The sequence below is a fragment of the Nelumbo nucifera genome, chromosome 6 (genome assembly GCF_055504915.1).
Source record: "Nelumbo nucifera cultivar China Antique chromosome 6, China Antique-T2T, whole genome shotgun sequence".
Taxonomy (NCBI): domain Eukaryota; kingdom Viridiplantae; phylum Streptophyta; class Magnoliopsida; order Proteales; family Nelumbonaceae; genus Nelumbo; species Nelumbo nucifera.
In genome coordinates this window covers 40,205,653-40,225,578 of record NC_142654.1, presented here as the reverse complement: position 1 = coordinate 40,225,578, position 19,926 = coordinate 40,205,653, and the positions used below count along the sequence as shown (strand labels likewise).

Below are 19,926 nucleotides of genomic sequence, written 5' to 3'. Positions count from 1 at the left end.
TAATAATTATTTTTAGTAATTATTATTTTTATTCGTGTTATTTCAGTATTATTAATAATTAAATGATTATTAATTATATTAATTATTTATGCTATATTAAATTTTAATCATATTAGCATTTTTTGTTAGTGATTAATTAGTTTTTATTGTGCTACTAATTATTTTTAGTAATTATTAATTATTTTTATTCGTGGTATTTCAGTATTATTAATAATTAAATAATTAAATCTTAATTTTATTAATTATTTACTTTTAATTAAATTTTAAGCATATTAATGTTTTTTATTAGTGATTAATTATTTTTATTGTGTTATTTATAATTATTAATTATTTTTGTTCGTGTTATTTCAGTATTATTAATAATTAATTATTAATTTTTATTAAATTTTAATCATATTAATATTTTTTATTAGTGATTAATTATTTTTATTGTGTTATTTATGATTATTAATTAATTATGAATTATTTTTATTCATGTTATTGCAGTATTATTAATAATTAAGTAATTAATTATTAATTTTATTAATATTTTGTTTATGGTGAATTATTTTTATTCCTACTGTTTTAGTGTTATTAATAATTAAATAATTATTGATTATTTTTATTAATTTTTTTGTATAATTTCAATATTATTCTGAATTTGATAAGTTATTTTATATGAAATATTGTTAATTGCTTTCAAAATTACAAAATAGCCTGTTACAGACAGGGGTAAAATAGTAAAACAAAGCAATTTAAGATGTTGTACAATTTATCCAACACAAACAACGTTATTTATTCAAATTCTCTAAACAATAGAAAAACATGTATGCCTCTTTTTAGATTTCAGACAGTTTTAATTTTTCAGATTTATGAAACGCCAGTGTCTTGTAAGTCAAAGATGAAACGGCAGCAACAATGCCAATAAATAAATAACAAAAAAAAAAAAAATGTATTTTGTGAAAATACGTCGCTGAAAACGACCATCATACCAGACACCTTCTATAAAAAGGAAAGAATTATATTAGAGATATTAACCGGATGCATGTGCATGAGGAGTCACAGAAGTAACTAGTACATCGAATTCGAACACCGTCCATCTTAAATAGAGGTTATATCAATTTAGTGATGTAAGCACTTCAAATTTGATCGCTGAATCGGTGAGACCAAGTGAATAAGGTGGGCCACGAATCGGTGGATTTGATTTTCCTTTCGCACACGCAAGGACATCTGGAAATGGCAAGGGGGGATGGAGGCGTAGACGGACACGAAAGAAGAGGACGAAAGATCTATATATATAGTATGGATTATGGAACCCAAATCATCATCATCATCATCATTTGACTGGCTACATCCGGTAAAACCCTAGTGCCAATTCCGTAATTACCGGTCGAACTGGTTTTCCTTTATCTCTTACCGAGAATACGGTATAAAATGCTTTTGTCTGTGCAGCAGCTGACCCAGACAGTTTTCGTCGCCTGAACTTCGTCGGAGAACCCCGAAAAACTTTTTTTTCCATTTTATTCCTCGCCGGAGATTTTCCGACGATACCGTAGTCGTAGGTAATCTACTGATAAATCACGCTTTTTATTAGTTTATTGTGGATTGGATCTGTAGAAGTCGTAGATTTTAATCTATTCTATGTATCGATTGATGTTCTCAATGATTTCTGTTTATATCAGTCGATTCGATTTTGTTTCCTTTTTGACTTTTTGGTTTTTGGCGATAATTAAATCTTTATGTGTTTGGTTTGATGCAGATATTCATTAATATGAATTAATTCTGCTTATAGGCGGGTTGGTTAGGGTTTGATTTGGTTTGCCTTGACTTGTTTCATAAATCGTGGTTTGAAGTAACTTTATCGAATCAGGTGTTGGAAGTTTTTATTTTTATTTTTGTGAAAATAGTTCATCTGTCGTCAATTTATTTCTGTAAACGAACTCAGTTATTTGCGGTCTGTTGAAAGTATTTGAGTATTGATTTATTTGATTGTTCTTCTGTTGTCTACTTGCCAAAAGATAAAAAAATGACACTTGACAAAGAAAATATACTCACTGATTATTTAGTAGACTTAATTTGCGTGTTGTATTTTAGTAATTCATAATTGAGTTCATCGGTTATGCTATTGTAAGGTGGTTATTGTGATTGAATTAATTTGGTTATACTTTCCGAGAAATATTCATAGTTGAAACTCAATTGTCTTAACTTTTATTAAGTCATTAAAAATTTAATATAGTGTTACTAATTTGGTTTGGTTTGTGAGAATTTCAAATTTTGGTTTATGGTTTCAGTTCTGTTTTCTGAATTTTAGTAAGTGGTTTATGTATGAGAAAATCTATGATCTATGCTGCCCCATGAATTTTGATAAATACCACTTGATTGGCAACCACTTTTATGATACTGGTTGATCGGTTACAAATTTTTCCAGTATGATGCCTTTCTGGTATCATAGTCAAACCCATTATGTATATTTGGTAATTTGTGAATTTAATTTATATGACAGTAATAGGTGGTACTTGTTAACATTTCAATTTGATATTTGAATTAGATTTGTTACTTAGCAATTGCGTATGTTATTTGGGCTTTTTAATTGGGTTAAGTCCAATAGAATGGCCTGAACCATATTAGAAACCACAAACCAGACATTTGGTCTGAGAATTTCTCAGACTGTAATTTACTGGTTTGGTTTGAGATATTCTCCAAACCAAACTGAATTGGACTATGAACACCCCCTATACATTTATTTCAAGTCACCATTTTCATGCCTTTCAGCAAGATCTTCCATAAAATAGTAAATCTTCTATTTCTAAGTTCTGTAAATTTTCCCTAAAAATAAATTAGTAGCCGCTTTCAACTGACAAGAAGTTTTAATGGGACTAGATATGCTAAATTGGTAATTGTTAACGTCCCTCTTCTTCTCTTGAAACTCTGCAAGCACATTTGTCATGACATTATATAACCATCTTATACTTTATGGGAAAGAAAAAGGGAAAAAATGCTAATTAGATGGTTACCTCAATGAAAGCTACTCATCAACTGTTGAGGTAAGAATTAAGATACAATGGGTTTTCATTCAAGACAAGGTCAGAGATAGTAAAATGATTGTAATTGCTTCTCAAATGGGGGTTAATCCAGTCCAGGATGATCTAACAAGGGGGCAAATGAATATGGTTGTTTATTACATGGAGCTCTTGGATTGATACCATGCGGGATGAACTTGAAAAGAAAACAGATTGGAGATGCCTCATATTTGTGGAAAAAAGGCAGGAATTTTTAAACATTATTCATTGATTCATTTATTACACCAAATGTTTCAAAAATCCACTGCCATTGCTCAGAGAAGTAGAAATTATATTTGTTCTCAATACCATATGTAGTGATGATCATTCTTCTTTTTACATTCTTTCTATGCTGCATTTGGGCTTTAAAATGGATTTTGTTATATTGCCCTCCCCTCTGAACCCCCTCCCTCTCTCAGAAAAAGGACTCTTCTTTTATCCTTTACTATTTTTTGACCCCCATCCACACAGAAACAGCCTTATAATTTTACTGTCCATTGTGGTTTCTGTAAAATATAATATATAATGAATTATGATTGATTTATGTTCCTTTTCTCTTTCATTATTGTGAAGCTGATCTTGGTAAGTCTTTCTTGATTATTTAGGGAGCATAAAATTTTCAAGATGGCAGATGATGAGAAGGAGGGATCTGAGACTACTACCCGTGGGGCTGAATGGGAAGTTGTGTCACTTACAGCCTCAACATATGCTGCTGCCCCTGGTCCTGAAGGATTTGAACCAAACAATGATGTGAAGGGGAATGGTGTCTATGGGAATGAAGATGAAGACTCTCGTGCCTTGTTCAGGTCTGGTCACTTTGTATTTCCACCTAGCCAGCATGAAAATCTGCCATTAGAGCCTGATAATAGCGAGATCCATGATGGACCCAGTGGTGAAGACATGCGTTTTAATGAGGAACCTGGAATTGATGTGGAGGAAGGCACTAGATCAAGTGTGAAAAATGAAGACAATTTGGATATCGAAGGGTTGGCGGTACCGGATGATTTGCCTGGGATTCAATTCTTTGATGAAAAGGGTAATAGGTTATCTGTTCATGCCACAGAGTTTGAGGAAGGTACTGCTTTGCAAGGGATAAATTTGGTCCATGAGGAGCAGAGCATATATACCACATCTAAGTTTAGTTCCTTACAAGGTGAAGCAGATATTGGTGGGTCTACTTTGTATGATGACAAAGTAGTTACATCTGACAATGATCCTTCCAAGCGAAGCTTTGGTTCTGCTTCAGATTTGTCAAGGTCATTAGATCCTACAAAAGAAAACAAGTTTAATGGGTCTGGCCTTCCCTGTGAAGCATGGTGGAAGAGACGGGTGGCTTCTTTGTATTCTCATGCAAAGCAGGCAAATGCATTTTGGTCTGTTTTTGTTGCTGCTTCTTTGATGGGTCTGGTAATTCTTGGGCAGCGGTGGCAGCAGGAAAGATGGCAAATTCAACAGCTTAAGTGGCAGTTCAGCATCAGTGATGAGGTATGCTGACAGTTATTGATACGGAATACAGAGCATAATATTATGCTCTTTAGAACAAGATTTGATCACTGGTCATGTTGCTTTCGTACTGGATTTGGACTTACTGACATTTTCTCATTGGCATTTATTTTCTTTATATTTTATGTGCCTAGTTAGCATAACGTTGCATCAATTTCATTTGCTTTACTTAAGATGCTAACTTGCAATATCTAGTCCAAACTTCTATGTTAAGTACTAGAAAGTAGGAAAATATAACTGGGGGAAAAGAACTTTTGACTTCTGTAAATCCTTTCATTATGTTCTCACATTTCAGGAAACTATAAAATTGAACTTTCGATTTCATAGCATGGGCTGAGTGGTATAACACGGGGAACTACATCATATGTATAGCCATGAAGTTTATCCACTGGCTCTATGACAACGTAAAATGTGTTATTGTTGAAGACTAAATATTCTTTTTATATTACTGTTTCTTTTAAAGCATGTGCAAAACTTGGTATTCATATAAAGACAATCCCCAGAGTTTTCTTTTTTCTTTTTCTTTTTTTATTTTTTTTTGGGGGGGAGTGTTTTGAGTCTTTTGGAGCAGATCTGAATGCTGAAAAACCCATTCTAATTTTCTTTTCTTGTTTTTGTTTCATCTTCTACTAATGCCTATTATCTTTGTAATAATTCTTGAGTGGTCATGCAGTTGGTAGAACTGGTTTTTGAATGCTGGATGTTCAGTGACTGCATTTGAGGATCCTGATGGGTTCCTCGGATTGCAGGTATCTCCCTAGAAGCATTTCTCAGCAAATGCAAATAAATTTGGTAAGCAGTAAATCAGCAATTGCATTAAGAGATTACAATCGGGAAGTAGTTGAAATGACACAGATTTCAACTTATAATTCTGCTAGTATCCAAGGTTTTAAATTTTAGAAATCTTGGTTATTACATACCCTTGTCCAAGTAAGTAACATTTCTAAAGTTTAGGGGCTTTAGATGAACTTTTGTTATAAATGTTAATTATTTTTATTTACTATTATTGATATTTTAATATTATAACATTATTCCAAAACATTGGCCTAAATCAGCCCTTTTTACATTTTATGTTGGTGGTTGTATGATTCTATCTAAAACCAAAACTTTGATAATATTCTACCAACATTTAAAACCATGCTAGCATCATGTTTATTAGGAGGAAAGAAGAAGATGAACACACGTGCAATCAATTATTGTTCTTATCAAAGGCCTCCAACTCCTTTGGAAGATTCTCTTATTAAAGTTATTGATAAAAAAAGACTCTCTTATTAAAGTTAGGTATCCAATAAGGGTAGTAATTAAGGAGATATTGGTTGTGGGTTGGGTACAGCCTATAACTAGGGGTGATCATTAATTACCTGGACTGGTCCGGAAATTTCTGGTCCCAGACAACCTTTTTTCTTCCGTGCGCAGCCTGGTGTGGACCCACACATAATGTGGGTTGGGTATAGACCAAACAAACACTACGCTCACTCAACTTGGGCTGGCCTGAAAGTTACGATATATGTATGTATGCTTATTAGTGTATTCCATTCCATACTTGTATATTAAAGACCATATATATCTGCCTTATTATATTCCATATATGTTTCTATTTCCACCCCCTCCGACCCTCCCTTTGAGGTGTGGGAAGCTTCATATTATACCATCTAAATGGAGTGACCGTGGTTCATAGTAATAATAGAGCCAATATGCACAAACATGTATTTGGGTGTTTCAGCTTGATGAACTTCTAATATTTTTACATGGTCATTTTAATGTTTTTTACCATTTAAAAAAGAATTATTGAAAAATCCTTAAAAACAGGTGTATTGTGGAGCTGCCAAACGATATGATTAACGCTTGATACGAAGTGTATCCTATCAAAATTTTGAACCTTGGGTGTGATGCACTCACACCACTCTAACCCAACCTGATGCACACTCAGAGAAAGTGAGAAAAAGTGAGGATCACATTTCCCTCTCTCTAACCAACTTGAAGTAGCTATTAGAAGGGGGCATCACTAGTGCACTACTAACATCCCAACTAGCTGGATAGAAAGTTATCTTAAAATATTGAGTTGATCCACAAGATCAAGTGATCAACCATGAAATCTATCTTTTCTTCAAGGTGATTGATAGAAAAGTTTAGGGGAGAAAAAGAAGAAATTTTCACATGGTATTTATTGATGTTGATTTCATATATTGAATATGAATGTGCTCCTTCAAAGGGTTGGTGCTCGGTGCAGTGGTAAAATATTAAGCTGGTTAAGTGTGAGAGCTCAGGTTTAAGTTCCAGAGCAGCCACTTTGACCAATGTTGTCAAAATCTTATGATTTACGATATGATTCACAATTTGAATCATGAATCCCAAGGGTTTCAATTTGAGGGTGCGTTTGGTTTGTGGACAAGATCGGAATTGGAATCGGAACCAAAATCCCTTGGAATCGAAATTATATTCCTATTGTTGTTGTTTGGTTCATTTGGAGTTGGAATCGGAATCAACTGAAAATTTTTCAATTTTGTATTAGTTTATTTATTATTTTATTATTACTTTATGGATATATAATTATTATTTTACTAATACTTTGTAATTATTAATGATATTTTATTATTATTTTTATTAGTTTATTAACATTCTATTATTTTTTATTTATTATTATTGAATAATTTATATGTTATTATTTTATTATTACTTTAGTTAGATTATATTAATATTTTATTTGTACTTAATTACTATTATTGTCATTATTATTTAATGAATAAATTTTTGCTTTTTATTATTATTTTCTTTGTATTTAGTAATTAATATCTTTGTATTTATCATTAATTTATGAACATTTTATTATAGTACTATTATTTTATTACTATTTTACTAATATTTTGTTAATAGTTTACTAATATTTTATTATTAATATATTCTTACCTTTTATTATTAATAGTATTTTATTATTTTCTTAATATTTGGTTTGAGATTTTTTTTTTAAATTTTTGTTACAAGTTCTTTATTACTTATTAATAGACTCTAGGGTGGGAATCCCATTCTGCCAAGAATGGGAATTGGATTCTGATTCTAGACACTTATTCTTGGAAACCAAATTGACCTTGAATATTATGTCCTAATCCTTTTATGCAAAATTCTGACGACTTTTGTTTAAACCCTACGAATTTTTTTGATTCATAAATTTTATGTTATTTAAGACATTGATTTTATTTTCCATCATATGTAGGTCCTTTTAGTGTATCAGTATTTAACTTTTTGACAAGTTAATAAAATTGTTCACTTATCAAAAAATAAAATAAAAAATCCAGTTACAATGCAATTTCATCAAGGCTCAACAATTGACCTTATTTGTTTGGTTTAGTCATGGATAGGGGTGAGCAAGAAAAACCGAAAAAACCAGCTGAAATCGAATAAAAAATTTGGCTAACCGAACCGATTGGTTCAACATTTTAAAAAAACTGAAGGTATCGGCTCGGTTGCGGTTAACCAAAATAGAAAACCGGTGGTTAACCAAACCTACTGGTATACATATATTTATATATATTATGTATATTTATGTATATTATATATATTTTATATTTTCTATACATTATAAATTAATAAATATGCATTATATATAAACATATGTATATTTATAATATATAATATATTATTTAGTATTTAAAATATAATATTTTATATATATATTTCTAGTGTTTTATTATATACTTATATATTTTTATAATAAAAACTGTAAATAATAAAAAAATGACGAACCAAACAGATGGTGAACCGAACTGGCCAACTGGTTAACCGATCAACTTCAGTTCGGTTTTGGTTATCGGTTTTCCAAAAACCGGTAACCCTGGTTTGGTTTAAAAAATGAGCCCACTATTAACCAAACTGTGAGCATCCCTAGTCATGGAAAGGTTGGCTCAATGTTTTAAAAGCGCAAGGCGCAAGGCGAGCCACGAGCCTTTTTGAAGCAAGGTGCAAAATTTCCAAAAGAAATGCTAAAAAATAAAAAAATCAGAAAATTGAAAAAAATGTCAAAAAAATTAAAAAATGCAAAAAATTCAAAAAATATTAAACATAATGTTAATAATAATATATAAACTTAAATTTTAAAATAAATGTTTTAAAAAACCTATTATCTAAAGTTAAAATACATAAACATAACATGCAAAGCTTATTCAAATGAACATTTAAAAATAAAAGCAAACATATAAAGCATTTTCAAGCATGTAAAACCCAGAATCTCTTTTTTTCCTCAATCGCATTACTTCAAGAAGCTAATGTGATGTAAAACATATTGCAATCTTGATTCTATGAGTCACCTTTGTACTACGCCTCTCGAGGCAAGCCCGAACCAGTCCATGTTAGGGTCTTAAATTCTTATTTCTCACATAAAAATAATGATTTTATAACTTTAGTTGCCTTTTAAGAAGATATATTGGAATGAATGAATGGATAACATTAGCAGATAGGATTCATAAAAAAAAAAAATAGCAGATAGGGGGTTCTCGGAGCTTCAGTGAGTGAGCAAAGCAAGCGAATTTTAAAAAGGCGCACAGCTGGGCTGAGGTTTGAAAGGGGTGCACCTAGGACCTGGACGAGGCACATACCCTAAAATGTGACTCGCCTGTGTGCCTAGGCGTGCCTTTTAAATCACTGGGTTGGCTAAGCATGTGCAGCAGGAGGTTATGGGGTATGTTGTTTTCTGATAACATAGTATTAATTTATGAAACTAGAGTGTATTAACTGTAAAATTAGATATGGAGAAAATTGAGAGATGGTCTAGAATCTTATTTAAGAACCAGCTGTCACACCTTAGAATGTTATTAGCCTGGTTTGAAGTGGTGTCTGGGCTGTGGGTAAACTTTTCAGAAGAGTGAATTATTTATGGTAGGTATTACTTAGATGTCCAAGACTTGGTGGCTGAGCTGGGCTGCAAGGTACGCAGCTAACCTGCAAAATATTTGGGCCTTCCTATTGGAGCAAAATGTACTTCCAAATCCATTTGGTAGCCAGTGGTTGAAAGGCTGGAAAAGAGATTAGCTGGATGGAAGTCCAAGTACCTGTAATGGTGCTAAATTGACATTTTTAAAAAGTTCTCTAGTTAAAAAAAAAAAATCTTCCCACCTTGTCTTTATTCCCAATTCCTGCTGGTGTAGCAGACAGATTGGAAAAGTTAAGAGAGGGATTTTCTGTGGAGTGGCAAATATGGGGAATATAAAATCCATCAGGTTCAGTGGGATAGGGTGTGTAGTACTTTGGAGGTCAGAGGCCTAGGGGTGAGGAATGTGAGGCAAATGAGTTTAGCCCTCCTAGACAGATGGTTCTGGTTACTCAATGCACAACCTCAAAATCTATTGCGGAAGTTAATAGTGGAATAATTTGGTTTCAGCAATGATGGTTGGGACCCAGGCAGATCTTTTGCTTCCTTTGTCTGTTCCATCTGGAAAGGTATAGATAAGGTACACTCGAACTTCTTGAGGGGGATGAAATTAAAAATAGGTGATGGCAGTAGGGTCTGTTTTTGGCAAGACATTTGGTGCGACAATAGGGCACAAATGGAGGAATATCCATCCCTATTTTTAATAGTAGAAGACAGGAGTGCTAGGGTGGCTGATCTTTGGGAAATAGTGGGCAGGGAAGGATTATGGCGCCCAAGGTTTGGGAGGCAGTTGAACGAATGGAAGATTGAAGACCTGACTAGATTGTTGCTACAGCTTCAAGAGTATAAACTGTCCCAAAACCAGTCTGATGAAAGACTTTGGAAGTGGTCTAAGGATAGAAAATTTACAGTCAAGTCTTTCTACAAAAATTCTAGCTGAAGGGAGGGAGTCTAATTATCTAAAGTCCAGCTAGCTAGAAGGGGCATGGGGTTGGAATCTCTGGAATGCTCGATGTGCAGTCAGGTAGAAGAATCAGTGGATCATTTGTTCCTGCATTGTAGGGCTGTGGTTTTGCTTTTCAACCATTTCTGTAAGCTTCTTAATGTCAGTTGGTGTCTTCCAAGGAATTTGTGCAATCTACTGAAAGCCTGGAAGCTGGTGGAGCTGAACAAGAGGGGTAAAGAGCTGTGGGGTATGATTCCCCTAGTAATCAACTGGATTATTTGAAAGAAAAGGAACTGTAAGGTGTTTGGGTCCAAGGGGAGCTCTGATGATGATGTGTTGCATTGGGCTACAGCAACTATACACCCATGGCTGTCAGTACGTGAGCAGTTCAGAGGTCTACTGCATCATCAGTTTTTTGATCCTAGTATTTTTTTTTGATCAGTGAATTGTAAGATTTATTAATTCATAGCCAAAGATGGTACATTTTAGGGAGAGGCACAAGATGCTACCTCCCCTTTAAGGAGGGGAGATGGAGGAAACCATCAGCCCTTTAGTTACTAAACATAACAATGGACAAAGAAAATTACAGAGAAGCCCAACAAGGAGACCCGAGTAGCCCCTTGTTTAGCAAGATAATCAGCCAAGGCATTATCCGATCTACCCAACCACTGAAATCTGACTGTCATGTCCCTCAATAGCCATTTGACCTTTTTTAAGATATCCTTAAACTCCCAAGTGACAGTACCCGGGTCAGCCAACCATCCTACTACCACCTTGGAATCTCCTTCAATTATTAAGTTCTGCACTCCAAGTTGATAAGCAATCTGTATCCCTTGTGCCGCAGCTAGGAGTTCAGCCCTCACAGAGTTTCCTATTCCCACCGGTCCCGAGAAAATGGCAATGATATTCCTGTTCTCATTTCTCAGTACACCACCAATCCCAGATAGTCCTGGGTTACCCTGACTACTTCCATCAAAGTTCAGCTTAACAAAACCCTCTATTGGTGGAGTCCAAGTTACTTGAACTCTAGGCTTCCTAGAGGAGGTGAGGGCAACTGCAGACCAATTCCCCATTAAATCATCAAAGGAGTAATTATCAAAGAACTTTAAGGATTTCAGCCACAAAATAGTCCTTGTAAGAATACAGTCCTTGACCTCAAGAATGCTTCTTTCCTTGTCCTGAAAAATTTTGGAATTTCTCTCTTCCCAAATAGTCCATAGGAGAGCTGCCTTATACACTTCAACATAATTCTCCCTCTTCTTGTGGTCCACACAAAGGTAGATGGGGAAAACAACAAATTTACCTCAGCTGGCAAGTTCCACCTGCACTCAAACAAATCAAAAACCCAGTTCCAAATGGCTGCAGCAAAAGGACAAGAAATCAATAAGTGGTAACAGTCCTCAAACTGTGCTTTGCACAAAATACACCAGTTAGGGGTAAACACAAAAAGGGTCTTTTCTTCTACAGGTTATTCATCGTATTGATTTTACCATAGAAAAATTCCCAACAAAACACAGCTATCTTTGGGGGAATAGGCCTAGACCAAACTTCCTTAACTGGGAAAGCCCAAGGAGAGGAACTAGAGTAAAGGGAATTGAAGAAAGATGCACAAGTAAACGACCCTTTTGGAGTCAAAGTCCAAATCCTCCTATCAGACTTGAGTGGGTCCAAACAAACAGAATCAAGTAACAATAAGAGCTCAAAAGCTGATAAGGATTCCTCATCCCTCAACCCTCTATGGAAGCCAAGGTCCCAATTTGTAGACAAAGGGGCATACGGGGACAAAATAAAGGAAGACAGGTTCTTTTTTATAAAGGGAAATGGAGAAGAGAGAGGGGAACAAGTCCTTAAGAGGCAAATTTCCCACCCAAGTGTCTTCCCAGAAAAGAACATGAGTCCTAGAGTACGCATCATACCTTACAAAGCGGAGGAATTGGGGGAGGATGCCATGAATTGCCTTCCAAGGTGTTGCAAGAGTTGCCCGCCTGGATACCCCTGCATCCCAACCATTTCCGAAACAGCCATGGATACTCGCCACCACTGCATGCCATAACCTCTCCCTCTCTAAAGGTCATCTCCACAACCACTTACCTCGAAGAGCTACATTTTTATAAACAATATTCCCTAATCCTACTCCTCCTTCCTCCTTGCTTCGACTATCTCCCACCTAATCAAATGATCTTTCTTCTCTTGCCCCGGCTCTCACAAGAAATCCCTCATCATCTTCTCTATCTTTTTAGCTTCCCTAGTAGGAATCTTAAAGACGGACAAAAAGTAAACCTGTAAATTAGCAAGTGTGGATTTGATAAAAGTCACTCTACCCCCCACAGAGATATAATTCTTTTTCCAGCTTGCCAATTTCTTTCCAAACTTTTCCACAATGAGGTTCCAAAAACAGCTCTCCTTTGGGTTAGCTCCTAGGGGAAGACCTAGATAAGTTAAGGGCTAGGACGAGGTGGAGCACTCTAAGCAATCTGCAGTGGCCTCCAATTCTTGATCATCCATAATGACTCCAACCCCACAACTTTTTTCAAAGTTGATTTTCAAATTTGAGGCCTTTTCAAAGAAATTTATTAAGTTCTTAAGGTTCCTAACCTTCCTCAAATCACTACCTTAACAAAAGATTATAGTATCATCCGCAAACTAAAGGTGAGTTGCAGGCACACTACTTCTCTCTATTCTCCAAACCACTCACTATCCCTCCCTATCTGCTTTTGAAATCAATCTACTTAACGCATCAGCAACAAGAGTGAATAGAAAGGGGGAGAGAAGATCCTAGTATTTTATTTTGCTAATGTGTAAAGCTTTCACTGGAGTATTTCCCTACGGGAGGGGTCTTTTTGGGTTTTGTTTTAGGGGTCTGGCTTCATTTGGCCCTAGAAATGTATAGTTCCTGGCTGTACATGCTAGCTATAAGGCTCACTCTTGTATTTTGATAGTGGAGATCAATACAATACCTTACCTTTCTCTCAAAAAAGAGATGGTCTAGAGTCTAGATGTTTAAAACTATGTAGGGCTAAATCCGAATATATGCATTGTAAATTTATTAATAACAAGAGTAAGAACCAGGGTACAATTAGGATTGGAGATCAAGAAATACCTCAATATGACCTTTTTTGTTACCTTGGTTCATAATTCATGACAAGGGGGATATCAAGGAAGATTGTTGCCCATAGAATTGGAGCAGGATGGGAGATATGGAGGGCTATGTTTGAAGTTGTGTCACCAAAAAACACCTCAATGTGATCTCTTTCATTACATTGGTCTGATAATTTACAACATCAGGGGGAGATTAAAGAGGACGCCTCCTATAGAATAGAGCAGGATGGGATAAATGGAGGGGTGTGGATTGAAAAAAAAAAAGAAAAGGTAAAAAAGAAAAAAAATGGTGGTTTTTGCTAGTTAATCAGCATTCGACCATGTTATTTTAGTGTCTTTTCTTTTCTAGTTGATTACACAAAACCTTTTATTCATAAACATGAAGGTTGGTACGCAGGAGATTTTTCCTATCCATGAAGTGTTTAATGGACATGGGCATAGGAATCAGAACCCAATGCATGTCCAAGGTAAAAAATGTAATGTTACAGGGAGGTGACCCTCAAGAGTCCATGAAATCTGACGCATGCATAACATGGATATGTCATCTGGGGTTGCAAGTTGGGTTGCCTGAGTTAAGAATTTCAACTACATCAGGCTCGGTCCATTCAAAACTTCACAAATGTTCAACCTAACCCAACCCAAGTTGCACATCCAATGTTGTCCATTTAGGAGAGCCATTGCACGTGTGCAACATGTAGGTTGGGACCAGAAGATTGATCCAAGATGAAGACATTTTTAGGCTAGTGTACTTAGTAGGATGCGAGTTGTAACTCCTGCATGCCTTTTCTGCTGAGTTGGTATAACAATTGTGAGCGTAGAACCTTTACTGTAAAGTTGTATTATCAGTCTTCTGTTACAGTGTTGAGCACTATCCGTCCTTTCTTGAATGCTAACGCCGTCTCCTTTTGATTTCTTTTGACTAAATATATTGGCAGAAGATGAACCGAATGCTGGGTCCAATTTCTCGATTTAAAGATGTGATTGTGGGTGGCCATCGTCGGGGTTCAGCGATCAAGGGCAGCACTGCCGCCGAGCGTTAGGATGATGACGAAAAAAGAGGGGGGGAGGGGGTGATATGCTGTTCATTCTCTTATTCTTCTAACTGTAAGATACATCTATTCCGTTGACATGATATTATTTATCATGGTTCAGTTATTATTGTGCTTAGCAGTGGGCACTTTGGTATATAACTGTTTTACTTGCAAAGCCTTGGGATTTATGGAGAAACAAAAAAAAAAACTTTTACTGGATGAAGGGTCTTTTTCTTCGCTGGTGGGTGATTGGCATAATGGCATGATGGAGACATCTCGTCTGGTTGGTTGATCGGAAAACTTGTGTATGGAAGCACGATTTTATTAGAGAGAAAGAAAACCAACGTGCAATGTCTAGTCGATCAACCTACTTTTTTTTCCGATCGACCAAAATATACCTCTGCTCCACATTTTCCTGTCAAGTTACTGTTCAAAAAATCATCGTTATGTGGGTCAATCACAATTCGCCACCTCAGTTTCATAAACCAGAGTCAATAAGCAAAAGAACATCGTAGCTGGTTCATTATCGAAGGTTCAAAGTGTTGATATGTCACATGTCCAATACAATGTGTATCATATCTGGGTAAGGTGCCCGGTATCCGGGGGGGTGGGGCAATGGGATCACTCTAAGGGGACATTCTTTCTTTTTTTTTTTGATTTTGAGAGGGGGAAAGTAGGTCAATGGGATTTTGGTTCTTATTGACCAAGAATCCCATGTTCTTTTTCAGATTTATGTGGTGATCAGGGAATGTTTATTTTCCCGAGTTGAGTATCACTTACTACTACCTATCTCTTAGGTGGGTAAATAACTTTTTCACCTAGGGGGAAAGTTGTCAATACTTGAATGAGACAAAAATGCTCTTTTTAAAAATGAATTCTATTCCATCACATTGGCGGAATATCTGTCTTTTCAATTTTTGATAAACTTTACTGCCTGTCATTTTTTTGTCCCTTATTTGTGGCAATGGGATCCTCACAAGCAAAAGATCTGTACATACTCTAAGGGGACATTCTTTTTTTTTTGGGATTTTGAGAGGGGGGAAAGTAGTCAATGGGCTTTTGGTTCTCATTGACCAAGAATCCCATGTTCTTTTTTTTAGATTTATGTGAAGATCAGGGAATGTTTATTTTCCTGAGTTGAGTATCACTTACTACCTATCTCCTAGGTGGGTAAATAACTTTCCCACCTAAGGGGAAAGTTGTCAACACTTGAATGAGACAAAAATGCCCTTTTCAATAATGAATTTTTATGGATGAAATGGTCATTGCCTTATTTATATGAGAAATAAAAGAACATGGGTAAATGCACATACCCGGGTAAATGTTTCTTCGGAAAAACTTACCCAGGTACCTGCATTTATCCAAGTATGTAACTTACCAAAAAACGAATGAGGCCTAAAAGTATGAACACTCAGCTGCACATTAGAAACATCTCTTTATGAATTTAACATATATGCATAGAAGATAGTTTTGATGTAGGGTTGAATGTTGTGTGCGCAAAGTTTCTGTTTGCAGGGGATCCTGACTCCAATTTGAATTTTACGTTCATTTAGAGATGGTCCCTAGCTAGGAATAAGAAAGAGGAAGAGCTGAAGAGGTGGTGCGGTGGTAATTTTTCATTTGATCATTCATGTTCAATTGATAAATGTGTTTTGGGGTTTCAATTGCAAAAACATGGTGATTTGTGATTATTTTTGATAAATGGAAAATATGAAATCATTCCTGAGGATGAAAGAAACAACAAAACAATGTTATAAGATCGAATTGGACAAGGTAATCAATGAACTGATGACCAATCCACTTTTTAGTTTTTTTTCCTCTTTTACCACAAAAAACCGTCTAACCTGGGCAAACCGTTGTAAAGTGTAAACTATTCCAAATTTTAGTAATTCAACTGCTTGTCAATGACTTTCTACTTTGCTAGGAGGGTCACTATTTCATGATGTGTTGTGTGACAATGAAGAGAATCAAATACTATTAAAAGTGGGAACGAAGTCTAGATTTTGGATTTTTTATTCAATAAAATACCTCTATTTTGAATTTGATTCCTCTTTATTGGCAGGGCAAAAATGTAATTTGAACTACTATTAGTAAATTCATTCTATTCCCCTCATAAGTCTTATTTCTAAGATATTAACTCATATTCCCTTTCATTAGACTTTTCTACACCTCCATTTTTTTAAAAAGCCCCATGGCTTAATGGTTTGAATGTTTACTTCTTTTAAGAGTATAAAACAATTATTGGAAGACCTGTTGAGGAAACTATAAAAGCATTTTTCCATTCTGATAAAATGTCAAAGGGCATAAATAAAAATTTTATCACCCTTATTCTAAAGATTGATAACCCAGGAAGAGTGGAAAATTTTAAGCCAATAAGCCTTTGTAACACTATTTATAAAATAATAGCTAAAATATTAGTAAAAAGATTGAAACCTCTACTGGAGACAAATAATTGACAATATTTTGGTGGCCAATGAGATGATAAATTCCATCAAAAGGGTTGATGGCCTACAAAATTGACATGAAAAAATTATATGATAGATTGGAATGGAAATCATTGTAAGTACTCTAATAAAGCTAGGGTTCAGTGGAAAATGGGTAAACTGGATAATGCAATGTATTACTTCCGTTACGTATTAAATCCTCATAAATGGGACCCCAACTAAATCATTTACACTTGCTATGGGTATCAAACAGGGGAATCCCTTGTCTCCTTATATATTTGTGCTATGCAGTGAGGCTCTTTGCAGAATGATATGCAAAAGGAATGTGGAAAATAAGAAGAATTTAGGATTCAAAGCTTCAAAGGGTGGGCCTAATATTCCAATTCTGCAATTTACAGATGACTGTTTTACTTTTGCAAAAGCAAACATTGGAGAATGCAACAAAAATTAAAAAAGAAAGAAATCAGAGGCTCATTATATGCAGGTGCATCTGAACAATGTTTGAGTTTCATTAAATGGAGCATTTACTTTTCCTAAAATATTCATAGTCGGATTCAGAGGCTCATTTCTGGAATTCTCAAGATTGCCATAGACAAAAAGAAAGAAATCTATCTGGAGGCCCCGCTCATTGAGGGTAGAGTCACTAAGGACACATTCAAGAGGGTAATGGATAATGTGAACAAAAAATTGGCGGGTTGGAAAATGAATTCTTTATCCATTACTGGTAGAATAACTTTAATTAAATCTTCAATTGGAATGATGCCCCAATTTCTAATGAGAGTGTTCAAGCTACCCAAAACAGTAATTGAAAATATAGAAAGAAAGCAGAAAAGATTCCTTTGGAAACAAAATGATTCTAAGGGCAACAATTTAGTCAAATGGGAGTCGGTGTGCAGATCAACAGTTAATGGTGAATGGGGGATTAAGAGATTGAATTGGGTAAATGCTGTTTGCATTTCAAAATTGGATTAGAAGATCCTCACACAACCAAATAATCTTTGGGTTAGAGTGGTGAAACATAAGTATCTAAGGAGAGAGTTTTTAAATGATAAATCCAAAGAAGAATGCATCCTGGGCCTGAAGAGGTATCCTAGAATTTAGAGATATCCTAAAACAGGGGATAGGATGGAAGTTAGGAAATGGAAAACCTATTCCATTTAATAAATCTATTCTGGGCCTGAAGAGGTGCCCAGAATAGATGGAATAAATCTAAAATTCTGGAAAGAGTTCCCATATCATTATGGAATAAAATTCGAGCAATCCCCATACCCAATCATAACAAAGAGGATAGTATGGTATGGAAACCCAACTCAAAGAGGTTAGTTTCAATTAAATCAGCATACAAATTAATGGAAATGAGTCAGGGAGAAACCAATGTGAATCATAGATTAAATCATATTTGGAAGCTTATTTGTACCCCAAGAATCTAATTTTTTTTTTATGTCTCATGCTTTGTAACAGTTTATTATCCAAAAATAGATTGAGAAATTGGGGTATGACAAGTGATGCTAACTGCCCCTTTTTGTGGTGAAGAGGAAGATGTGAATCATCTATTCCTTCACTGCGTGGAATCAAATCAAGTATTGGCTACCCTCAGTGAAAACATTCCCATCTCTGTTTTGAATGAAAACATTAAAAAAAAAAGGTGGGATAGAGTGGATATTTATGGAACCAAAACAGTGCGAGTATTGCACTGTGGAACATTTGGAAAAGGCCTAATGAAAAAATATTAACCGGTATGGAGCTTAGTGGATAAAACCAGATATGATTATGTGGAAACCATGAATGTAAGCCCCCCTATAACTCAAACAGGAAACATGGAGACAACATTTTGGTGAGATAAATGAAACCAAACAACGACTTGCAGGGTGTTTGGTTCCGTATAGGCATTATTTTGGTAGTTCCTCTTTCTTGCTCTTTCATACGCATTGAGAATGGTAAAAGTGAACTTTGGTTTTTGTGCACACCTATTGGTTGAGGAAGTTATTTTTTTAAAACTTCTATAAGCGGTTAGGCATTTTTAAATTATTACACTAATATGGTGCCTAGTGGCATCTAATTGTCATAAATAATTGTAATTATTACCTTTCTCGGTTTTGCAAACAAATAAAATAAAAATATTAAACGAAAAAATGTAAACAGAACCAAACACATACTTAATTAAGATAAACTTTGATGCATCAAGGAGGGCAGATGATAGGTGTGTATTGGGATAATAATGAGAGAGAATAGAGGTCGAGTATTATAGGTAAGTTGCAATGACATTGGGGAATGCTCGATTAATGAAGCTGAAGCATGGGCGGCAGTGAAAGCGCATCTCTTTGTGGCTCGTTTCAAGCAGTGCAGGTTTATTAGTGGAGAAGACTCAACCATTAATATTGTCAACAGCTTACATGGGTGTATGGATCCCCCTTGGAATGTGCCATTTCATCTGTGATTGCTAGGAAATTGGCACCCGCAGTGGACTCCAGATTACATATGAGAGCACGCGTGCAGACAAGGGAGCTTTGCTGCTAACAGATTGACAACCTTAGGTTATTCAACGGAGATCTCTAATTCCTATTTGTCTTACCCATCTCTTGTTAATATTTGTTTTTTGGATGCCTGGGGAAATGTAATTTAAAGGACTATTACTTTTCACTTTTCAATTTTCTATCATTAAGCTGTTAATTATCATTTTCTCTTCTTACATCTTTTATTTGTGGTATTTTTGTTTCTCATCAAAATATTCTATTGATTAAATTTATATCCAATAATTTTAATCTATACTACTATAAAAAGTACGAATAAAATTTATTTTCTAAGATTTTTTGACTAAAATACCCTTCTTTTTAAAATATGGTCCCTCTTAATTGTGAGGCCAAAAAGTATATTTAAATTTTTTGTGAAAAGGAAGAGCAGAAATGGTGGGTAGCTTGGCCCTTAACATCACTCAAACAAATGAAAACTAATTCAGAAGGAAGAACACAAAGATTAAGCAGATGAAGCATCTATGAGATAAAGT

General features: G+C 35.0%; 1 protein-coding gene across 7 annotated transcripts; it reads left to right on the top strand.

Moving 5' to 3' along the window:
- Positions 1–1,316: 1,316 nt before the first annotated feature.
- Positions 1,317–16,181, top strand: LOC104610629 (ATG8-interacting protein 1-like). Of its 7 annotated transcripts, XM_088889896.1 has the most exons (4): positions 1,319–1,541; positions 3,644–4,523; positions 5,291–5,333; positions 14,383–14,697. In XM_088889896.1, the coding sequence occupies exons 2-3, from the start codon at positions 3,663–3,665 to the stop codon at positions 5,300–5,302; spliced, it is 873 nt and encodes a 290-aa protein (XP_088746022.1). In that variant the 5' UTR covers positions 1,319–1,541; positions 3,644–3,662; the 3' UTR covers positions 5,303–5,333; positions 14,383–14,697. The 7 variants fall into 7 exon arrangements, with proteins under 7 accessions (XP_088746018.1, XP_088746020.1, XP_088746019.1 ...); XM_088889892.1 differs by lacking the exons at positions 5,291–5,333; positions 14,383–14,697 and adding an exon at positions 16,032–16,181 and having other exon boundaries at positions 1,317–1,541; XM_088889894.1 differs by lacking the exons at positions 5,291–5,333; positions 14,383–14,697 and adding an exon at positions 15,981–16,046 and having other exon boundaries at positions 1,318–1,541.
- Positions 16,182–19,926: the final 3,745 nt, after the last annotated feature.